Genomic DNA, 25,375 nt, shown 5'->3' on the forward strand with positions numbered 1-25,375 from the left:
TTGGGTTCACCCATTGCCATTTTTTCTCACTTAGGCGCAACGTGCTCGCTCTCTTTCCCTTCCACATAAATATAGGAGGAATACCACATGCTAAGGGTGTATGTACATAAAAGTACATATTAAAAAAAAATAAGTATGAGGGGTATGTGGTGTCTCCATGTATGTGGATACATATATATCTATATACAGTCACTCAAGCCATTTTCTTCTTTCTGCCTTGGCGGGTTACACACCAGAGCAGGGACGATGCTCAGCTGAGAAATCACCCACTGATTTTCAGACACACACATCTATGAAAGGAAAAAAGGTTCAGCAATGAAGGCAGCCACCTGCCCTGCTTTGCCTGGAGGCAGGAGAGCCTCCCTGCCTCCCCTGTCACAAACAGCAGCGCAGGGGAAGCCGCACCACCTTTGAACTGGGTCTCATCACAGGGCTCCCACTCCCTGGGGGTTTCCTTCTGCAGGGTCCTTTCCCTCTGGGCTGTGCTGGGCCTGTGCCTGTCACTAGCATGAAGCCACTTTCAGCACCCAAACAGCCTGGCTTTGCTGCTGTGTCACTCCTGCCTCCTTTCACGTCAGTGTCCGGTGGGAGAGGAGTGGAAGGAGCAGGAAGGGCAATAAAAAGCAGGATAACAGCAGCAGAAAGAGTCAGAAAGCAGACATGGAAAAGAAGAGTAAGCAGCTTTGAATGGATTCATAAAAACAGACAACAACATATTTTCCACGTGAGTGGAGACGAACTACAGATTCGTTTATAATTTTACTCTATTTAAAGGAAGAGACCTAAGCAATACAGACAAAACAATGGAAAATTAAAGTATTTCATCTGTTCAGATTTTCTGTCCTGTTCTTGCTAGTGGTAAACAGCCCTAGCAGTGGGCAAGTCCTGCTTCCAGCTCAGGAAGCATCCCTGAATAGGCTGGCATAGCCAGGGAACAGCTGATGCCCAAGGCACACAGCAAGGATACAGCTTACACAGAGAGACAGGGCTGTTCTCCATGGCCAAAAATGGTGTTTCCCGGTGAGAGTGTGATGTTTTCCTGCATACAGTTGATGCACTCATGAAATGCCAACTCAACTACATCAGGGACAATGCTGAGGCTTGAAACAACATGCACTTGTTAGAACTCACATCCACATGCTAGCTCTAATTCATTATTATTATCTATTTCAATAATCTATTATCTTGGACATCTGTTATCATGGGCAATCAAAAATGTTGCAGACTACATTCATTCACACCTCACATCTGAAGATCATGACAAAAGAGTAGTGTCCTCTGCCTTCTTCCTAATCAGATTCTTTGCCATACATGCTTCCACATTTTTCAGTCATTGAGAAGTTAAAAGAAGAGCACATTAATTTTTCTGAAGAAAAATCCCTAAAGACACGGTCAATCAATGAAACTCAGCAGTCAAGGTCTGAAGAAAAAGTATCACCTTTTTGAGACAGGTGAGAAATTAATGACAGGTCAGAGATATGTTCTTCAGAGGCTTAAAAAATCGCGTTAATAAATGAAATCAGCATAGGGTGTCTTAGGTTATTAGGAAGTTTGTATGATGCTTTAGAGAAAGTGGTGTCCTTACCTGAATGGAGAAAAGAGCTATAAAATCAGCTGTTTTCTCTCTTCTGTTTATTTATAATGTCCCTAACTTCTGGGTACCTGTCAAAGGCCAGCCACCAGCCACAGAAGCTAAGAAGTCAATCAGTAAGCTGAAAGCAAAGTCTCTGTGGGAAAGCATATTGCATCTCTCCTTCAAAATATTCCACTAGGAGAGCCTAAGAGATAGCAGAGCCTAAAATATCAACAGTTACAGGGCACCAGAAGATTATAAGGTAGATAAACTACATTAAATACAGCCTGTTAATGTTTACAATAAAAACGACTAAGTTGTTAACCAAAAGGACTTTAAAATAAAAAATGTTATTTAAAAAAAATTATCAAATTTGTTGCTTTCTTTTGACCGTAAAGTCTTCAATTGTGAGCATATATTATGTTGCATTTGGTATTTATACCATGTTACAAGAACATTTTTCTTTGCAAAAGTGAGAACGCATTAAATTTCATACTTGACGTGTTCATTTGTGCTGAAAGAGAAGTAACTGCCCAGGGCCCAGATTACATCCTCCTCAAAGCAGCAAACCAAAGCTTTAACTTAAACTGGTAAGTTAATTGCCTGCTTGAACATCCTTTTTGCCCTTGAGATGAACCTGATAACTCACCCAAAAAAGCTGAAAAGCTCAATTATTTTTGTCCCAGTGCACCTTGCAGAAATTGGTATGTGTGCTCTAAGACACTCCAGTGATGGAAATTCATTTCTCCTGGTGCCCCAGACTGTTAGCTGAGTTTGCATGCTAAAAAGATCAAGTTACATTTATCAACGTGCTGTAAATAAAAATGATGTTTACATCGCAAATAGTCCTGTTGGTTTTATTTTAAAGAAACAAGATCTTGTGGCACTAAAGAGTGGCAAAAAAAAGCAGTTTTAACACTTCATGCTGCTGTCTTGCATCTGTCATGTTATTAAAAAAAAAGAAAGCTCTGTCTTTGCTGAAATGCCCATAACGAAGCACAACTGCTCAGACTTTGGAGGCGATTACAATTTACAAGCATTTTCCTTCTGAAAAATTAAAACTTAAGATTTTTTTTTGTGTGTGTGTGTGCGTTACAACTTCTGGATTGTTTCTCTGAAATACCAGGAGAGATAAAGCCAAGTACACTTTCATGCAATGTTTCATTTTTAATTCTCATGAAGTCTGATTTCTAAATATCAAACAATACCTCTTTTTCTAAATGAAAGAATCTTCTGGTTGTTATAAGGAAACTCTTAAAAAAAAACAACAACTAAACATATAAAAGGTTTCCACTTGACTCCAGAAAAGAGTTTCTAAGTCTCTCTGTTTTGGAATCTAAGTTCTGGTATGATTTAGTAACATCTCTTTGCTGTGCTGATTGAAAGATGATTGAAAGATCATAATTTATCTATTTCGTTCACTACAATTACACATGAAACTTTGTAGCATCTTGGATTTTAAATTTAGTCTACGCCATTTCAGATGGAGGAAGTTCAACAACTGAATGGCAAAAAACCCATTTATAAAAAAAACTTCTCTGGTACACTGCACCTGGATTTTCTCTGGGATATTTCCAACCTTCATCTCTATTGCACATATCCCCAGCCTGTAATCCAAAGGGCGAGTGGCACAGCCCCAGAGAGTACAGATTTGACCCAGCTGGTTCAGCAAGAAGTCAGCACTGAGTTTTGTGTGGCTCAGGGCTGCCTGGCAAACCCCAGCCCAGCTGCTCGCTTCTGTTTACGATAAAAGGCGACCCCACGGGAGCCAGCCTCACCCACGGAAACACCCCAGTTATCAGAAGTCATCGTCTTTCTTACTCTCTGTGGGATTTTCTGCTGCTTGTTTTCAGTCCCCACAGTGCCAGGAGAAATATTCCACTGCCCAGTTGTGCCCCAGAGTCACAGTTGGGGGATGCTCTGACTACTGGTAGAGTTTACAGAACCTTCTTCCACCCAAGTCCGCCTCTTTGCCAGCACACCCCTTCACCACTGCAAAAACCTTTCCAGCTAATCTCCACCTCTACAAGCTCCAGATCAAAATCCACGGGGTGCAATGAGGGCAAGAAGAGACTGCACAGGTAACCACTGAGAAACATTCAGCAATTCCTAAAGCTACAAACACAGCAAAGGCTCCCGTGGCAGCTACAGAAGGGCAGAAAACAATCTGCAGATGCAGGCAAGCATATGGCTACTGACAAGGGAAAGCAAACTTAGATCGGATGTAGTGGAAACAGCAAAAGCACAGGCTACTTGAGAAAAACAGAACACATTGGCAATTTGTAACAGACAGAACTGGCAAATGTTTCATGTGACTGTGTTTACTTATGCAGTGGGGCAGGGATTAATGTCTCGGACACTCTCACAAAAAGTCAAGCCAGCATCTTTCATCTACCACCTTCCTTCCAAGAGCCACATTTTCCTGCAAACTTGTTATGCTTTCAGCACTGACTAAAAGTAAAAGGAGAAAAAAAAAAAAAGGGTTGATGAAGCACCATCCATTCCTTTGTGGAGATAATTAATAAAAATTTATCAAGTAATCAGTTTATTTATCTTCATAAACTTTGGTAAAGCTGTTTTGCATTTTATCTCTCTCTCCACATTCCTCTTCCGTGTCTTTGCCATGGAATTTACCCTGAAACATTTCAGTCAACTGAAGTGCAACATGAACAGATTTGTAACTGATCCCTGCTCTTCCTGTTCCCGGGGAATTAGCAGCACATTTCCTGTTCTTGTGTCATGCACAAAACTGACCCTGTAATAGTTCCATTCCACTTTCACCAGTCAGGGAAGGAATATAAGGATTATTTACATACAAACAATGAATAACTGAAATACCTGAGGACACAAAGTATTAAAAAGTAGAAAAATGAACCCTCGTGTAGACGACCTGATGAACAATATATGTTTACCCTAACCTATGTACTTACCTGAAAGGGTTGTACTGCTATCACAGCTTCATGCTGTGTGAGATTCAACCACCACAACCCTTATGAGATGAATCCAGAGCTCTCTCTGGGATTCTGTACTCATCCTCATCTGTGTAAGCAAAACTTTAGGACCATTTCTACCTTTGCCTTAGGGGTCACAATCAAAGCAGTGTTTGAATTGCACCTGGCCTCTGAACCACAGCTTGGCTTCCCAGGATCATTTCTAACATGAAAAGGATGATATAAAGGTAAGTTATGGGGCCATCATACCTACAATTCTCCCCTTAACCCTATGCTTTGCTTTTTACCCTCTGATGCTTTCCCTTTTGTTCTCACCTCAGCTGTCTCTGCAAGTAGCCTAACCTCGACAGAACATTTGCCTCGTTTTCTCCTCCCCTTCTTTTAATCTTACCCTTTCTCCCCACTCCACATATCACAGGAAAGCTCTCAAATTTTAAATCATCCAGTAATAAATTACAATCAAACTCAAGCCAAGGCATCTGCAGCCACAGAATCCCAGGTGAAAACAGAGGGCCTTACCCTGCACAGACACTGAGATCTCACTTCTCCTATCCATCCCAAGTGGAAGGTCTAGATCCATGTCATTCACAGTGTCAGGCCAAAAGATTCACCTGCTCTACCTTATAAACAAAGGGTCTGAACAAACCAGATACCTGAAAAATGTTAGGAGGTTCCTAAAAACTATCCCAGTCTATTTTTGCTGCATTTCAACAAGCAGAGAGTAACTCTGCTGATAAAAACCCTTTTGTTCAGAGAGCCGAGGGAAAGATGCAGGTAGATGACTGCTGTTGCTTTTCTGTATGAAATGAAACAGTCATGAAAACATGATTGATGTTGCTTTTCTGTATGAAAACAACTCCTTATTTTAATGGCCATAATAATAACAGCTCAACTTTCAGACACAAGCTATATATTCTCTTGGAAAGCTTCAAAATAATTAGAATACRCTCATTTTTAGCATGCAGCATATCCAGGTATTTTATATATCAATGGTATATTAAAAATAACATAGAAGAGATGTATAGTAAAGATACTGTAACACATAATTACATATAATTATCTTAAATGCTTCTTTATCTATATAGGGTTGATTAAACTAGGAGGATATAAGAAAACACGTTGTAATAGGTTATACTGGTCTAAAGCTCGGGTTATTGAAATTGCTTAGGATATTTGGGCCACTTAAAGTTATTCAGTACCAATGAATAGCTGGCAGTATCGCCACAATTTAGGTAGTTTCAGCTATAAAAAAATACMCATATACCTAGTACCTGAACATACCATGAAAATTAAAGTTTAAACGCACCTGTAGTAAACATGCAATGTTATAATATATATATGTATATAAATCAATCATAGAGTATTTACTCAAAATATCTCAAATGCAGACATTTTCTTTCCAGTGGCTGGGATAAAAAAAAATACATAAATCTAATTATTCTATTCTCCTTTAGCTATTCAGGAAGTAGCTGTCTCCCAGGAGTCCAGGTGGGCTTTTTACAAATAATAGCACACTCCATAATGAACAATTTAAAAACACTGTTTATTTCCACTTAGCTGTAGTAAGTGGTAGGTAAAGCAAGTCAGTGCCGGACTCAAAACTTTGTTTTCACTTCTGAGAGGTAAGGCACTGAACAGTATTATCCTAACACTATGGGGACAAGAGGAAGAAAAATAAGTTTATAATCCAGAGACATGACAGGACAAAAATAAAAACAAAATGTATTTGGAGTTGTGCTGTTACAATGTGAAATAGATTACACTAGCTAAGTCCACATCATCTCTTCTTATATATTTGCCTTTTTTTTAACCAAAAACATGGCATAAGAATTGGTAACAAATTTTGCTGAATATATTCCAACTAAAGCATAAATGACTTTAAAAAAAAAAAAAAAGAAAAACCCAACAACACTAAAAAGCAGTTTCATGTGAGAGAAGGATACAAGAAGAATATAGTAAACCAAAGTTTCTACAAAAGTTCAAAATTAGGGTAGATAGGAAGCAGAAGATGAGAACTGCTGTGTAATTTCATTTAAACAAAGTCTGAATTTGACAAAACGCATTATCCCTGTGAACTGCAAGCCCACTAATTCGWGTCCCCATTTGTTTTCTCTTTCAGCTGAGTCTGCAGCTCCCAGAATAAAGCTGTCACTGGAGCCAGCAGGTGCTTCCATCCCCGCCTCCGATCTACAACAGTTATGACACGAGATTAAGAAAAACAGCTGCCCCTGGCAGCCAGGCTGGCACGTAATGAACAGTTTAACCCTGGATAAACCTAATGACAAGTGTGGGTGGCTTTGATTGAAATGACAAGGCAGTTTGTCACCCGTTGCTCTGTCACAGGGATCAGCAGTGGTAGCATTTTCTGCTGAGTTGAGGGGAAAGCAGCCTGAAACTTGCGCATTTCAGAAGGAGTGCACAAAAACAGTGAAAACAAAAGGAGTCAATGTCTCGGTGCTGAAGCATTGCTCTGACCCTAAACAAGTCAGCAGTGGAAGAGATGCAGACTCTAAGACGCTCTTGTGAGAAAACACCACTGTCACTGGAGATGGACGGAAAATTTTAAACAAAAAACCCAAACCAAACACGCACAAAGCTCTATTACTTTAAATTACCCAGAGGCTTTTGACAGAGGAACTCAGCTATCCAGGTGACCTCCACATGAAACTCCCAGTAGCAACCTGCTTTGCCATAAGGGTTGTGTTTCTCATTGATGAATGTTCAGTGCCCATAAAATGAYAACAGCAAGACTTGATTGCCATTGTAAATCATTAAATAATCTTGAGGCCCAGCCATCAATCACTGCAGTTTTAGATGATACTGTTTATGGTGTTAATGTGCAACTGCTTAAATACAGCAGCTGTCCTCCAAACACTGCACATACCTCAGCCCTGCAAACATTTGTGCTTCTGGTTAATCCTAGCTACAATTAGAGCATTAATTAATACACTGTATGAGGTGCAACATAATCAGAACCCAAGTGAACAAGTAACAAAGGGATACAGGCACAGAAAGAGACAATGGCCATTTGAAGTTCATGTGGCGACRGTCCTGGATCCAAAAGCACCACAAATGGGAAAGGCATCACATGACAACCAGCAAAGTGAGAAGCACCATGGTTTTCCCGTGTAAGAGGAAAACTAATATCACAGCCTCAGACCCCGTGTCATTACTGAACTTATTCACTATATGAATTTGAAGACCATACTTTCATTTTCTACACCCACACACAGCTTTCCTRAAAGCCCCTCTGATTCTGGTCCTCAGTTTAAGGCAAGATTGAAGGGAAAGAATTCAAAATATTTTCAGCCTCTGCATCTGGAGAAAATTTATGGTGGCTCCTCTGCCACCCACTCTCCCCATTCCTTTTCAACACCTTGGAAAACCCCTGCTGTTTTAAATTTACATACCTTTCCAGTTAGAGATGCCAACGTTTTGAAGCAGTCAAATGTCCATCATCCTGCTGCTTTGCTAAGATCAGTAGCAGCCCACCTGAGGGTTTGCTACCCAGCAGTAATCCTAGGACAGACATTTGGRTTGATGCACCACATGATCCAGTCTCACAACAATCCCCTGGGAACTCAAGACCTTATTCCTGCTTTTCATGTGTATTTTGCTTGGAAACAACAACAAAGTACTTCTCTATTAAAATGCTGCTAGAAATAAGCAACAAATCAAGAAGGTCAATGGATGCACTTTCTCTACTGAAGCCTCTAATTTAATACAAGAGTTGCAGTATTGCATTTTCAAGAGAAAAACAGTCAAAGCAAGGAGATTTCCCTTCTGGTCATCTCACCCTTCTGTCAGCTCAATACAGAACAACACATCCATAGCWTTTTTTTTGGTGGTTATTTTCATCTTGATCCCCAAGCTGTTGATGCCCAGCTCCTTCAAGGTAAAGCCAACTTTGATGTTTCCATCCAACAGATGGTTGCTTAAGCAAAATCCTGCTGCCCTGGATCAGATGTGATTTCCAGCACATCTTTAGCATTCCCAGTAACAGGGATAGTATAGAGAGTATGATTTTAACAAGCCTCAAACCTTGCATCTAATATCAGTTTGACTTCCCTTCCCAAAGCCCTCTGTATTTTAACCTAAACCCTCACTGATGTACCTCATGTACTCCTTATTTTGTTTACACGTGTCACTTTTGGACTCGATTATTTAGTAAAATTCTGGCATTCTTGGCATCCTGTTGTGAGTCACCAAAGGGATTTTAACTATATTCTGTGGCACACTGCTATGTCTGGGCTTTTCCATGCTGGACATGACACTTACTTGCTGTCAATCAGATYGGCTTTGGTTGATGATTTTTGAACTTCTTTCAATTTGATGGTTGTAGAGRTATGTAGAGTATTTACAACTCACCTACTACAGGCTTCAGCACTGCATTTATCTTCCACTCCTTTTCATTCTTGCTGCAACAGCTTGTGGGCAGTTACTTTCCTTATCTTAATATGAGTTCTATTTATATAGCAGTTTTTGTGCAAAACCAGCAACATAAAACAATTTCCCCTTGGTTTAGCTGAAAGCTCRTGAATAAAGCTCCTGAAACACACTTCTACATAAATAGTATTTTGCCTGCTGTAGTCTAGTTTTCCATTCTATTAGCCCATCATTAATTCAAACATGGAAAAATACTGTATTTAATGGATAAAGCAATTGGGAGTTCTGTTGCTGACTTTGACAGAGACTTTCTGAAAGACAATTAACCATTTAGCACTTTGATTTACCCCATTAGAATAAAAATTACCAGAACATACTACTTCAGGAGAGGAGTGYGAGGACCCATTAAGAGTTATGAAGTATTTCCAATTTCTAAGAAATTATTATATTAATGAAAGCAATGATATGAGTAGCAARTGCTGATTCATTAAAAGATTAAAAATAGTCTTCACTAGGATAGGATAAGGTACTCATGAGATATTTGCTCAAACATGCCGGGAACATCATTTATTCTGCAGTGTAGATGGTGTCAAGCCCTATTCCCAAATCACGTTACAGCCCAACCAAAACCAAAGGCTATCACATAATTCAGGGACAAGGTAAAGACACAAATCACAGTCTGGTCTGCATTGCAAGACCCAAACATGTTAGACTCAYTGTAATATCAACTATCAGGGAACTAATTTTAGCATAGCTTGACTATTTCACACCACAGCTTCTCTATGCTTTCACAAGGGTCCATTTATGGTGATGCTTTTAGGAGATGTTCCATTCATGCTGCAGCACTGATACCTGCTGAGGTGCTGCTAAGGMTCAAAAGTCTGGTGTAGCCAACTTAGACAAATTTTAGTACTCACACAGCTGTTTTTTTGTACATGACACTGGGTATGAAGACATCTCACGCATTGAAAAGGCACTGAGGCTTCTGTCCTTCCCTGAGTCAACACAAACCACCCACCAGCARTGGTTCACTTGGAGAAGAAGGAATGTGACTGTAGCAATGACSTACACTTTGGGATAAGTAACACAAACAGGCCAAAAAAAGACACATCAAAGGTGTATTTCCTTATAGCAGACCATCACCCCTACTCTTTCCTCCTGAGAGGGCACAAAGACTTAGATTTGTCTGCTCCATACTGCAGTCCAGTATGTCTCACGCTGATACACACAGCCAGGTGCATGTGTGGTGCTGGTTTAATGGTTTCCTGTCTTGACTTCTTTCTCCCCTAAGAGAACAAGCCATCAACACCTTCCTGGAGCTGATGGAACCACCATGGCTGTGATCAACTCTCTAGATATCTCCTGTCATGAACTCAGACATCTTATTGAAGCAGTATCTAAATAAAACATTATGTTCTTTCATAAATTTTGAGTTCAACAGGCAAGCTGTCTGCAYTTAATGAAAACTGTACAGGCAGTTACTGCCATGCCAGAAACTTCAGACCTTTTATTCAAAAAACTGGAGCTTGATGTAAATTTTGGAACCTTCTGTCACAGAACTGCATTATGTTCATACCTGTAAGCTGTCTTAAGAAGGTCATCAGCAACAAAAAYTCAGAAATTAAACATATTCATGTCTATTATTGTTTGATGGGCCTGAGCAAGAAGGCTGAGAAGTCCTTTCTTTAAATTTAGTTGCAACTACCATTGCTCTTCTCACACCACTGACAGTTCAGAGAGCTTCTATATGAAAGGAATACACAGCAGGAAAAAAAAAACAACTTGTGTCTCACAATTCCAGTAAAAGGATCTGTAGTATTCCTTTCTCCACTCACAGTTTTAAATTCTCTTGATGCAGCAGCAGTTTCAGCCAAATCTTTCTTGCAGCAGGGAAGTTATACATCTCTCCAGTAATATCAAAGGTGTTACTCTTGTCATTCAACAAACTCAATATTTTAAAGACACGAAATTTGCCAGCCCTTAAGTTCGAATAACGTAATTCTAAAAGGTGACAGGTACACACACAAAGCCTTCTTTGTCTTATATAGGAAACATGTGTAGGAGAGCATCCAGGCATCCAGGGATATACATGTAGTATAGTCAGAGAAAGACAAATACAATGAAACTTAAAAASATATTTATGAATTCACATTTCTGGATTTCCCAACTTGCATTTTTCAAACCATTTACTATTACAGAAATTATAATAAATCTGRGATACGCCGCTGGTGGGGAAATAACTAGGAAGACATAGTCACACCATTTGTTTATAAAACACAAAACCCAGGTAGAAAAAGGCGAAGACGTCGGACATAAACAGAGGAGGTCCCAGCAGCAATAGCCCTCAMTGCCTTTGAAGCAGTAATGCCAAGMTTAAAAAGAGAAATATTCCATTATTCCTGGCACCTGCTGAGAAAACATTATTCTCTTCACCTTGGGCTGCATGTATCTAACAGTGAAACTTCACTTACAGAAAACTGATGTTTATCTGATAAAAGATGAAAGATGGTCARTAGATTTTGTAATTTTAATACATCTGCAGACTGCAGTAAACAAATGCTAAAGACCACCTTTGATCCTTATGAAACCTACATTTAAGAATGGCTTCAATAACGGACCTGGAGCATACCGTCATGCTGATATACCAAACAGTACATGGGAGCTCAGCCATTAATTTAGCATAAATATGTCTGTAATGGGATTGATCAAACATTTCTCTTCTTTTGCACCTCTCAAATGTATATATTAGAACAAATTAGTACTRAGGAAGGTCTCCCTGGCAAACTCTGGCTCCTACAGCCAACCATCTGAAAAACTCCAATAAACTCTGCAAACMGTTCCCAAGCAAGGATTTGTTTTCYACCCCCTTTGCCAAAACTATTTGGATAGAGTGATTCCTTCTTCCAGTTCTCCTGAAATAATTCCACAAGCACTTTATAGCTTTTTTCTTTTATAACATGTATTCTCATTTTCATTTCATCTTCTCTCCCACAGTGTATTTTAGGCAGCAATTATCATTTGCATGAATACTCAAGTGGGTGCTCTTTTACATGCTATGCAAGATGTTGAARAGACAATGTTTTGATTAATTATATGTAAACTCCATCCAAAGTGCCACTTGATTTAAGGGCTCTATCACCAAACATGTCACACTTTTCCTTCTCAGTTCAAGACCCCAAGACTGAAAGGCTTGGGAAAAAAAAATCTGAAGTAGCTTTCAGTCAAGCTCACGCCTGTCTGATTCACACACAAGACACAGAAAATAGGTGAGTGCCATGCATAGAGCRTTTTCCAAGCCCCATTACAGGTATTACCCCGTACAAGCCAAAGCAAGCAGAACCAGAGCTCTGCTGAAATACAGCTCCCCTTAGGCGACTTCACTTCTCAGCAGCCCAAGACCAGGGAGTTCAAGACCAAGGTGCTCTGTTTGCTGCCTGAGGCAATGGAGTCTACATGCACTGAGCAAATAAACTGCATTCAATCCCCAAAGGAGGGCCTTGCCTTGATGCCTGGTTAATAGTTAATGCATAGGGCAAGTCCTCAGCAGCCAGGARCTACCTGGGAGGAAATCAGCATGCAGGGCTAGGAAGACAGACAGCTGAGAGCAGAGCTTCAACATCTGCTGAAACTGCAAGAACTACTTCCATTCAAAATATCACATTTTAATTAGCCTAAATAAGATATTTAGACATTACAATCACCAGGTCTTAGCACAGATGTTCATGTAGCACTAAGAGGTAGCTAGAATCATTGCTCTTGTATTTTAGCTAGCAAATTTTAGCTCAGTAAGGCTGTCTCTAAAAAATAACACTTGATTGCCAACCAGGCTAAACACCATCACATTAAGAGCTGTGCAGGCACAAACAGTGACAGATGAATATGTTGTGTGGACAGCAGTAAATGTTCTTCAGCTCTAGAGCACATTTCCTAGAGAGCTCCAGATGCTTTGTATGTATGAAATAACACAGGGACATTATTTTTTCCTCTCTCTCCTCACTTCAGGAAGACTAACAGAATGTCCCCAACTGATCTTTACTTTTTTGTTTCTCTAATCAGTTCAATTGAGTCTTGAATTATAAGGGCTTTTTATAGACGGGGAAGGGAAAAAGTTGGCTGCTTCCCCAAGGCAAGTAAAGGCTGTCCTGTAAGTAGTAAGCACCACTGTGTGTGTGAATGCAGCAGCAAATCAGATGCAGGCACTATTCAAATTTCCTATATATAACTTTCTTATTTAATTTCCTATATATATATAAAACATTGCATTGGAGAATCTAAAAGATGCTTGATAGATCTCAGTTTTCAGAACACTGCAATGAAATAGGCAAACAAATCTCTGTGTTGATTTATCAAATTCTAAAATCACATATAGCCTTCAGGACCATGTGTGTTAACAGTTTCTAAGTGTTATTTGTGTACTGACAACCAGATAAGTAATGAACAGTTAACAGAAACAGCCAACAATGTAGCCCATCTCGACTAAGCTGGAACTGATTGATCCAATTCCAGTTTATTGGACACCCTACAYACATTCCAATGGATTTCTAAAGGTTGCACAGTAAATCATCAACCACAAGTAAAAGTACGAAACCTGCAACCCCATTTTTCCATTTTCTAGCTTTATCTAAAAACCAGCACTTTTTCACTGAGGGGAGAAAGACCACTGAGGATGATAGGAATTGTCAGAATTATCTACAAATCCCTTCAAAATAAGATCCRAAAGTTCAAACTGCCCAATTCAAAAATGTTACATTTCATTCATATTGATTTTTCTTAGTATCTTAATAGCCATCTTCCTAAACAGATAGATTAAAAAGCACCAGAAGATACTTTAAAAATAAGTAGAACTACAACAAAACAAGATAATGAGGAGTTAAAGAAGATGAAAACTCAAAACAAAATTGCTTTAGGAATTATAACTTATTTAGCAGCAGRTCTCATTACAATTGCTTTGTAAAATCATTTATACATGCAAATGGATAAATAAATACTAGACAACTACTTATAGGAACTCATTTCAATGGGTGCATATAAGATACCTTCTAATTATGRATGGAGCTGAACACTTCTATGTTTTCTTTATATTTAGTGACCCTAAAGCCTCAAAAGAGGTGAAGACCCTACTGAAGCCAAAAGCACAGAACGAGATACTTTCTCCTTTCCAAATCGTTGGCATATACTGCAGTCTTTATGRAGGTGGCAGCAGCTCACAAAAACATCATTAAATTGGTTTTCAGCTGATAACAGCGCCTTTCCTTCAGCACAGATCTTTGTGTGAGCTGCAAAGTCTGGTTGAGCAGCTGGGTAAATGCCCAGTTTGTCTGAAATAAAAGTCTGCTGACACCACTGGATAGCTGCCTAAGCAAGATAACCAAATTAGTTTTAAATTAGCTATGCTTAAATAAGTGGCACTTACTAAAACACTGACATGAACTAATTAGAAGGGGAAAGTTCGACAGAAATTAATTGCCATCCCCACATTACAGTTACAGCACATCTAGAGGYGATGGTGCTTGCCAGATCTTTTTAAACACCTGAAACCCTCCCTTCTGGCTCCAGATAATCCTTCTGTTCAGGAAAGGTCAGCGCATGTGCTGGGCTTTCTCAGATTGCCTCTGCTGATCSCATCTCATGTTGCTAAATCCCTCAGATCCCTGCATATCTTTAAGATTTGGGAGCCTTCTAAATCTTCCAGTCCTATATAATTACATCTGGTTTCAGCAGAGGCAGAACCATCCATATATAAGTGCATATTATCGGCACTCATATTAATGCTATTTTTATATACCCAAGCATGAGGAAACAGCCCCACCTCTGTGCACCATTTTGCAGACTCTCACACCCAGGAACCTGCTCAGTGATTCTTGTGCTGGAATACAGTTGCCAATACAGAGAGCACAGTAATTTTTGCAAGGCTGGATGRGGAAACTCTCAGATACACGTACTCCATCATTTGACTGCAAAGAATTGAGATGATTCTGTAAAATACTACAACTGAGGTTGAGGGTTTGCTTTTTTCTTTTTTTGCACAGGTTTATCAAGTTCATCCCAAACATTTCCCAGGACAAAGTCTGATAACCCATTAAGAAATCTTTCTAGATTCTATCAGAATTTCACACCAAAATCAGTTAGTGTCATGAATGGCTTAGCATGTGGGAGTCCCATTCAAGCTCCTGCTCCAAATCAGACTGTATAAAAAGCTGAATCTGTGCCTCCCTCTTCCCAAATGCAGCACACAAATTGCTCACTGACTTTTTGGTGTCTCACAAAAATACTCCAGAAGGATTTAGGTTACTCCAGTGGAAAAAAAGGACCAGGGCAGTGGGGGTGGGGGAAATACTAAAATATTTCAAAGTTCTGCAGAAAACTGCTTCCCTTCAAGCTCTATTTTAAACCTGATATTTGTTCTACTACAGCCACAATGGCTAACAAATAGACACTTAGCTCAGGATATAGAAAGAAGAGCAAGAGACAAAGGGGGCAAACCTGTTAGCTGCTTCTTTGCAGCTGAGAAAGATAAAATCAGAGAAAAACACTTTGGAAAAGATGTTACAATAAGATAGGGCTGAAGGTTCATRCCTGTAACTTCTTTAAGAAAGTTAAGAAAAGCAAAACCTTTGAAGCTCTGCAGTCCCTTCCAAACTTTTGGGGGCGGACCATAATTTTGAAGTTACAAAGTCTTCATCAGAACTTTAGATCACATCAAGACAGCCTTAAAAAAATTACTCCAAGTTCTTTCAATAAAATTATGAATAATTTTCTGGAGAAAAAGAAATATGTATTGTCAAGAAACTGTATTGAGCTTCATGCAGAAAACAGAGGCCATCAGACAAAATTGGGSATGGCTTGGGCTTCCAAAGGAAGGCATTTTAGGGCTCAGCAGCAGCAAACCACCACCCATCTATGCCATAACCCAGACGGAGCAGAATGCCATGGGAATCACCATTYCCTGCACCACTCTGCTCATCTAGAGTATGGGGTGTGTGTAGGCAAAGCTCCCATCCCCTCCCCACTCCAATTAAAGTGAGAATGGATCCTACTGAAAGCATAATTAAAACTAATTTTATTAAAAGAGATTCAGAGATGTTTTTTTCCTTTCCTTTTTAGATGCTTACTCTGAGAGCATAAATTCCAGAAAGTCGTTCTGGCTCATTTTTTAAAGTAACTGGAATGATATTTGACCTTCTGCTTGAAATCCAGGTGGAATAACATTGTTTATCTTCTCTGGCTCAYTGGTTATAGTTATGCTCATTAGAAYGAATGCTYGGTTTTAAATTTAAAAGATCAATCGTTTCAAGTAGTTAAAAATTATGCAACAAGTGATGGGGTATGATGATTCCCCAGTCCGTCTCTGGAAGGTTTTCTCATTTACTTTCACTAATACTCTCTGAGTTTGCTACCTGCAAATATTTTATTCTTCAACTTCACTCATCAGAGAAATCCTTCCGAAAAATTTAGGCAGAGAATTTATATGTCCTGAAAGAGACTGAAAGTCCCKTAGTAACAAAGAATATGTTACAGATAAATTAGGTGAAAATAATGCAGGTAAACAAACAAGCATGAAGTCAAGCCCATCCCTAGTGTAAGCCTCCAGTATATTATGAGCCTTGGTTAATTATCACACAGATTACTTTGGTTGTGTTGCATTTGCATCTCTTCAAATTCCAACAGACTATTAAGTGCTGAACCAATATTATCAGCAAGGGGTTTTTTTCATTTCCTGGAAAATATGAAAATTAGAAGTAATAATTAAAAATWAAGAGAAAAATRTATACTGACATTATTTCATACAGCMCTGCTCCCATACATTTCWCTTGAAAATCTTTTTATTACAAATTGCCTTAAGAGGTTCTAGTCTATAATGACTGAGATTTTCAGAATGAGTTCAGGTATCTTACCTCTAGGCAACAAATCATAAAATAAAGTAACAAATGAGTCTTGAAAATTAGCAGCAAGTTGTTAGAAAATCTGTAGAATTTAAACAATACTCTTTCAAAAATTATCCTTAATTTTGATACTAATTTGCTAATGAATGACATTTTATGAACGGAGCAACTATTCTAGTATAATTCACAGAAYTGTTCGTTTGCATCTTAGAAACCATCTTTAGTGTAGGTAGACTTTTTTTACGAAATACCAACAATACAGTATTTCTCTCCCTCTGTATCCCAACTTCYTTCCTTTAGAGGGTRATTATTAATCCGACTTGTAACACAYTATTCTACTTTTGCCATCTCCAGAMATGAACCTGCATGCTTGCACAAAGTGCTGCTGAAATTACCTTACTTACGTGAAAGCCCAAAGCGACGACATTGAGCAAATTTGCATCATGGAGAGAAAAGCAGAGAGCAAGAGAGGGAGAGGACTCCACATAATTCAGATAAGACTTKCTTTCCTGGAGCTGGTTTCACATGGCTGGATGCTGTGTTAATAGTGAGCTTCAAGATTCCAGATCATGAATCCAGTTTATATGTATTTTTTAAAGGAGTCATTTAAACCTTTCAGTTATTTCTAAGTGATAAAATGAATATTTGATAACTAGGAACACAAGGTATTGACCATTAGGAAGTTGATCTCCCTGACTGAAATTATGCTTGCCGAGAGTATTTAAAAAGTGACATTGTCAGACTATACCAAACTCTTGCTTCAGATTTATCTGATCAGAAGTAAAATGCTGGATATTCAGTTTTAGTTTAAGCTGAATTTCTACATGARCTAACTCAAAATAAATGTTTTGGAAAAACAAGTACCTAATTAGATGGGACCCTGCTCCAAAACCCACATGCCCACACAAAGCGCCTTGATTTACTCCCACCCCTCCAACGGTCATCAGCTGGAGACTTGGCTGTTCTATTTCCCCCAAGCCTCATTTTGCTTTCTGAGGAGATATGTACCATGCAGAATTGGAATGAATTTACAGCACACACTGATGTGCTAAATATTTGGGAAGTGTTTTTATAAATACTTAACTCTGTTTATTTCAYATTTGGCTGTCATGCAAACATCAGCAACATTTTAAGTGAAATGAGTGCACGACACCCATGCTCTTGGCTGGAACAAACTCATTATGAAATATGGATGAACAATCAGAAAAAGGGGGTTTTATTTCCATAGGTCATTATTCAATGGCCAGTACACACTCACTTGAAATAAACCACCACCAAATTAATATTCCCTTATTAATTTCCTGGRTATTGCATCTAATCCCATTAGAAAAGTTTTTCAGACCACTACTCTGATTTAAACAATAAAACCTATTAATTGATTTTTGTTATACAAACTTGGGGGAACCATCTTAGGAAAGCTATTCTAAGTGTTCCCTGTTTCAAAATGTTTCATATGTTTTTATTTTTGACACGGAAACTATTTTCAGTGTGTGCAACCATGAGCGTTGCAGCATGCTATCGCCCCCCCAAAACAGCAATTGCCTTTTAAAAAAAAAAATTATAAGTAAGAAATTATACAGTTGGTTTGCTCTTTTTCTGTTTCTGGAGCCATGCAGACTTGCATTTCCAAGGTTTACTTAACAAGCTGGAGAACTTTACTAGGAAACTAGAAAAGATTATTTGCAGTGAAAGTTAACATTTTCACCTGCCAACAGCTTTAATTTTACATAAATCATATACAGTCAGATTTCCTAAAAAAACAAAACAACCCACAAGTATTGACAACTGGTCACTCTCTAGACTTACTCAGTGTGTCCTGCTACAGTTTATTCTATCATTTGTTGAAAAATTTCCAACCTTTTTCCCTTGTCAGCTTCCACTTAATTCTATTTCGGAATGTATTTCACCTCTGCATTATCTGAGTTTTCAGAGAGTTGCGTTATCATTATGGATTTTCCTTCACTTAAAAATACGACAAACTGAAAAGAATGGCCTGCTACTGAGAAACAGTCAGGATATAGGTGAAGTTTTCACTACGGATACATCTCACAAAAGAAATAGGGCAGATAGTTCGAGCATTTCATCAGGCTCCACAAGTGCATGTTTAACATACTCTCATATACCAAAAGTACAGAAAAATCGAAAACTCCAAACTTGCTGTTCTTGTAAGACTTAACAGACATACAACAAAGGATTGAGAACAGAATACATAAAGGGTTTCCAAAGGCTGATGATTTATTCCTAGAGAACTTGTAGGACTTAAAATATTTCCAATCTACAAAGATCAAAAATTGAGGTGGCTTCTACTGCTTAAGCAGAACTTGCATAGACACCACTGCTTGTGACCTCTGAGGCTGAGAAGCTAGCTGGTCTAACTTCTACTTTTCATAGTTATATAGCCCAAGGACTGAAAGAAGTCTAAYTTCCACAAAGATGAGTGTAGTTTGGGGCTAAACACAAGCATTCCGCTGTCTTGCGAGACCTGTGCATTTGGATGAGGAGATTGAAGAACTGCAAACCAAGCTTTCCATTTGCCTGCACATTTTATCTGTTATATATGAAGTTATAGATGAAAGGATAAAGTGGAGMTAAATGTCTTTATTACTTTCCTGAAAAAAAAAATCTGAGTTGGACTGTCATACTTTAAAAATGAAAAATACTATGTATTATTGAAAGGACCAGAGTTTAATTTAATTAAGAAAACAGTATTCAATCCCAGTCTCAAAATATCACCTTCTACGACAGCACAAATCAGAAAAATCTGTAAAATTTCAGCCTCTCRCAGACTGTGGAAGAACATAAATGATTTTTGTAATGCTAAAAAGAATCAGAAACAAAACTTTAATTTATCTCTTGACCRAAGTCAGCACAAGAATGTAAAATCAACAATATGCTTACGAGTCTAACATGCACACGGACAAAGTAGACACCTTTAGCAGAACACATATTTTTCATGCCACCCTAAAAAGGTCCTCTATTTTCTTGCCAGAATAGCTGGTGCATCTTACATTTCTACGTACAACATAGACATTCAAATACACGATGAACTGGAAAAGGGATGGGGGATTTGGTGGTTTTCTAAAGTTGTGCAAAAAAGGGCTTTTTCTTTATTTTTTTAAAGAGCGTTTGGCTAGAATTTGGAAATAGTTAGGARATAACCCATATGCAAGGAAAAAAATATATAAAAAAATTTACTCATCAAGCTAGTCACAATTCAAGTTTGTGTGAAAAATGGAAAATGGCCATCAAAAACATTTCTCACATGAACATTCATTTATACATCAAATTATCATCCCCTTTAAGCTGTTGGTGAATCTCCTTTTTAACTCCACTTTGGCTTTTTATACACACAGTCTTACTTAAGAAGGACACACAGAGGAAAAATACAAATATATTTTCCAAATAGCTTTCTGCATTTTGTATATCCTTCCCATCTAGTGCACAAAAAACCCCAAAAGGAATGTGATCATTAACTTGTTACTTCACTGATTAGGAATTTTGCTTGGAAGGGTTAAGATGGAAAGCACTTACTCTGTAACAAGCATTAGAGAATTGAACATAGCCCTGCAAAGAGCTCAACAAATGTCCCTTCACAAAGAAAGACTACATCGCCTACATTTTGTTCCATTCTGCCAGTTCATAGGGTTTTTTCCATGAATTATTAATGAAGCATTGTGAACAGGCAGGAGAAAAAAAAAAGAAATAAAACATATAAAATCAAGCCTTTAATTTTTTTTCCCCTAGGTGTAACAAAAATTTAGCTCGGAGAACTCAAGACAGTGCRTAAGGACATGGGGATGGTAGGGAAAAGGTCTGAATTTACTTGTTTGGATTCCTCGGACAAGCTTGTGAACAACTCCTGGTTTACAAATCTTGTTGGTCATAGAGCAGCTAAAGCATCTGATGCAAAGGAAGAAAAGAATTAATGCTAACATTCATTACCTGCCGCTGAACTGACTAAAAAAAGGCTCCAGGCACCATAGCACCCAATGGGCAGAAGATACAGATTTGCAAAGCAGAAAAACAGTGTGGAAATGAGTGGTGCAAGTGACATCTGGCACAGACTGACATATTGTAGTTTCCACCGAGTTAGCTAGAAACAGGACACTGTCCAGTTCCGTTTAGCAGACAGTTCTGAGAAAAATKACTCTGTAAAGAAGTGTGAAGAGTTTATGAACAGGTAAGGGCTGTTCATAAACTCTTGCACATACATTTATATACATGTGTGTGGTGTATGTTTGTACAAATCAAAGCACCATCTCATCAGCCTTAAAAAACCAGGGGGGCAATTCTATAGTGCTGCCCACAGGATTGCTTTATTGCTATCAGAGCCTGTCATACTTCAGGCTAAAAGTGCTGTACACTGTATGAAGATTTTTGCCATTTTAGTTGTGATATTCAGGTACAAATCTTTTTATATTCTTCTTACATCTCAAAGAACAACATGATTAACAACRTCATCTGCTCATACATTCAAATTATTATTTTTCATGAACTCATTGACAGAGGGATTCTAGGAGGACATCAGCTAGATTTCCAGATGTACACTTTTGGGCCTTTGAAGTGGGAAATAAAGAAAATGAAACATGTATATATTAAAATGTGATATGCCTTCCCTCTGTAATTCCTGTAAGACCAAATTTGAGAATTCTGAAATTAGTGGTCTGGTATTAATAAATTCAAACTATGCATCAGAATTAATGTCCCATCTCTAGAATTATTTTAAACCTTTTTTTTTCATGCCTGACATATTTACTTCGGAACTCAAAGATCAAAAAAAAAAGTCTTTGCGAGTTCCTCAGTGCTAATCTTGGTGGCATCTTTCAACKGTCCTTTTAAAGAAAAGGCACAAACACATTACAGTGAAGTGGAATGAAMTCACTGTAAGGAGGTATGCAGCTTATTGAATCTGTCCACTCTGAGCTTGTTTTCTGAAAAAAAAACCAGAAGTTCATTTCCCTAGAAGTCCCTCTAGAAGTGAGCTCTAAGAAAGCCTGAAAAAACTCCAGGTAGCAGAAAATCTGTGTTTCTGCTAAGAGCTCTGAGCTGAAATACCCAACTATTAGGTGTCATTGTTGAACTAAATTCATTATGATCTGACGTTTTTGTTTCTGTCTATTCTGTATCCATAATGTGGCAACAATCCCTAAAGTTTTGACCTATATTTCTTCTATTCTACCAATACTCTTTGGCTAAATACTGCTATTCTTCAAACTATAACAGGTATCCAATCAAAGATACTTCCTCTCAAGCCCACAGGCAGATCTCCATTTCAATGATAACCATATCCAGTTCAAAACTTGAACCCAAGTATTCTTTGTGAGTGTGAACACCTCGAAAAGCTTAGCACCAGAGACCTCTGCAAACTGCATTACATTATTTTTCAACCAAAATTTTCTGCGGAAAATGTACAAATAGGAGCTGGAACTACTGATATTGTGTGACASATTTAAAAGGAGGAAAGGCAAAAAGATGTTTTTACAGATGGATTTTGACCTAATGTAATTTCCTTTGCAGCCCTACACACATCTGTAGATGCAGAACAAGGTACAAAATAAAAGCATTAGAAGTATACTTAAGTACAGGATAATACTTGGGGATCAGGAAAGGGACAGATGCCACAAGGCTTGAATGGAGGACAACCAGAAATCATGGCCTGCCATAGAGCATAAAACCCCACTCAAAACTCTCCTGAAAGAGAAACCYCAGAAATCACCAGGACTCCTTCCACAGCGTTAGCAAGCAACTGCAAAASCCTCCTCTCAACCCCAAAAAACTTTGCAASRAAACATCTGTGGCAGTYGCCAAAAGTCTTGAGAAYGCTGAGTTTAAGTACAGCCAGGGTRTATGTGGAGGAGGCAAATCTTCTGGAGGATTTTGCTTTAATGCGTGCTCAAATGTGGCCTGTGGCACATTCAGACCTCATCTGAGGCCTTCTCCAGATGTAAATGTTGTTGCTCTTTTGATCGACTGTCCTCATAAAAAGTAAAATACTCCCTCTCAAACTTAACATGACTTTGGAAGATTTGTGCACACCTTAGCTGCTCCACTTGGTGCCCAAGCTTATGCACCACATGAGTAAATTACACAAAGGAAGAAATGGCTTTATTTTGTGCTGTGTTTAGACAAACATGAAGGCAGGGACAYGAGGGGAAGGGCCCTACCCTCCTGCTCGCCACCTGTGCCCCATTTCCCACCTCTGCTGTGGGCCACAAACCCTCCACCCAACTCCGTTAAAAGCCTCTYTCGAGCAGATTACTTCGAGTAACTACTTTTCCATCACTGCCTCAAGTTTCCCCTTTTAAATCGCCAGGCGAGCTGCCCATGTGAGAGCTAAGATGTTCATTTAGTTTCTGTTCAGCTGTGGCATCACTTGCAGCAGAAGGGCCCCTCATCCCAGCCTTCCAGAGGGGCTCTTCACCCCGGGGCAGTTCAGCACAGCAAGTCCTGCWCCTCGTTCAGGAGGCCATACCGTGATGATGGACACAGACTGAGGTGGCTGAAGTGTCCCTGCAGACACCCTGCTGCTCCCAAAATGGTGGTGAATCCACCACAGCGACGCCGCGCCCTTTCCTCAATAGAGCTGTAAGGTAACTAACTCCTCGCAAAGCCAAGGCCCGCCTTACCTGCGGCTGGGAGCTGTGCCCGCAGGGTGGCAAGGATGGCGATCCTCCTCCACTTCATCCCGCCAGGCCGGACAGAGTGCGGAGCGGAGGCCTCGGAGAGCAGCAGGCGCGGCTCCCGCACGGGCTGAGCTCGAGTGCGGCCGCGCAGGAAGCGGCTCCCCGGCGATCAGAGCTTCGGGAGTCCACCTGCCGGCTTCCTCTGCTGCACCGCCGAGGGCTGGGTTTGTCTTCTTGGTAGCGATGGTTGGGGTTTCCTTTGACAGTGTTATTCAGCCTTTTCCTCTTTGCAAGACGGTTTTCAGTGAGTTGGGTTTTTTTTTTCCCCCACTCTGATGGTTCCTAGATCGCCCCCACTCAGCGGCTGCTGGTCTCTATTTCTGGTATCAGATTTGACCTGACTTCACAAGAGATCTACGCAACAATTCCCAGTGTGGAGCACAGGGCATAAATAGAAGTTTAAATTATAATCGCTCTTGAACAATATAGCTGGCTAAGCTCATAAGGATAGAAAACTGATTTCTAGCTCCCACTTTGTAAGAAAACTCACATTATTGCGCTCTTTCCAAATGCAGACAAATAAAAATTTCCACTTTTCTATTAGTGAAAAAATTCGTTTTAGATAACCGTGAATTAGAAAAGCTTGAGAMTGTGGCTTAGATGATCCCTAAGGCCTAAAGCTCAGCCTGACTGCCATCAAAATACATCTGGCTGAACACTGAGTGTTCAGTGTTTACAGCWGTAATATTACTGATACACTTGAGTATCAATACACTGAAACAATTAGGCTGGAAGAAGCACAAGCACCTTAATGCATAATTTTTTTCCCTCCTGTTTTGAATTCTTAGAAAAGAGAGAGGAATGTGCATTCCCAGGAGATTCAGAGACTGGTGATAACAATTTCCCAAAAGAATAACAGGACGAGAGTTAYTGTACACACAAAAGTTAAGGACTTATAGTCTTTTGAAGGCAAAGTAAATTGAAGTTCTTGGAAGAATTTAATCACCTTGCTGYGTGGAATAATGAAGGTGAATACATGGATAAAACAGACTTTCCCTTTTATTTAATAATTGCTATATATTATGCCAGTCAATACCAAATTCACTAGAYACCAGCAGTAGTCTGACAGCAGGTTATGTAAGAGTGCAGCACGCCCTTCTGTGATAYCCAGAAATGCTGCTGAGCCTCTGCTCTCTCCCAGCCTTGGGTTTCTTTGTGGATCTTCTACCCCAAAAGCTCCAAGGGAAGGCTGGAGATGGGCTCTGACTTACAGCGGGCAGAAAGCAGAGCACAGCAAGGGGAGCTGCCATGCACTGAACCTGAAAGAGGTGTCATTAGTCCCAGAAATAGCTGTGCTCAGGTACATGTTCTGTGTTCCAGTGCAAGCTGAATAAAGCCCTTTCTGTCCACATCCCTGTGTAACAGAAGATTGGCTGAAACAAGGAATTAGTGAGCAGAAAAAGACCCCTGCTCTCACTGCAGGCTGCCTAAATCTCACTGATGCCTTATCCAAAAGCTAAAATAATATCATCCCTGTTATTGATATTTTTGGGTAACGTTTTTTTCAGAGAAGCAGATGGCAGTGCTCATCACTATTCCACTGACCCCTGTCTCCTCCTGTTATTGATCATGGCTTCTCCCTCCGGCAGAAAGCCGCAAATTATCACTTTGAATAAAGAGTTGAGGCCAAAGGTAAGGAAAAGAAATGAAGAGCTGTGTAAGAAAGGGAGATTAATGGCAACAGTAGGCACACTGGGAGAACAGCAGTTGGGCCAGTGTGTTTTGATGTCTAGATAGGGAAAGGTCACAGAAATAGAGTATATGGACTTCAGTTGGAAGTGTGGGTAGAGTCAGAAAAAGGCTTTGCATGACAGTGCCCCTAGAAATTCTCACCTCCCTATCCCTCAGCTTTTGAAATAAGGGAGCTCATCATTATCCAAATATAATCAAAGTACACAA

General features: G+C 39.4%; 1 protein-coding gene across 1 annotated transcript in view; it reads right to left on the minus strand.

Moving 5' to 3' along the window:
- The window catches only part of CD247 (CD247 molecule), a 47,642-nt gene extending 22,916 nt beyond the window's left edge, over positions 1 to 24,726 (minus strand). The window contains 4 exon segments of the mRNA XM_057389921.1: positions 23,420 to 23,543; positions 23,545 to 23,623; positions 23,625 to 23,758; positions 24,688 to 24,726. Coding sequence (XP_057245904.1) covers positions 23,420 to 23,543; positions 23,545 to 23,623; positions 23,625 to 23,758; positions 24,688 to 24,726 — 376 coding nt within the window.
- Positions 24,727 to 25,375: the final 649 nt, after the last annotated feature.

Source organism: Malurus melanocephalus, unplaced genomic scaffold (genome assembly GCF_030028575.1).
Source record: "Malurus melanocephalus ecotype Western Australia unplaced genomic scaffold, MMel_1.1 scaffold_21, whole genome shotgun sequence".
Lineage (NCBI taxonomy): Eukaryota > Metazoa > Chordata > Aves > Passeriformes > Maluridae > Malurus > Malurus melanocephalus.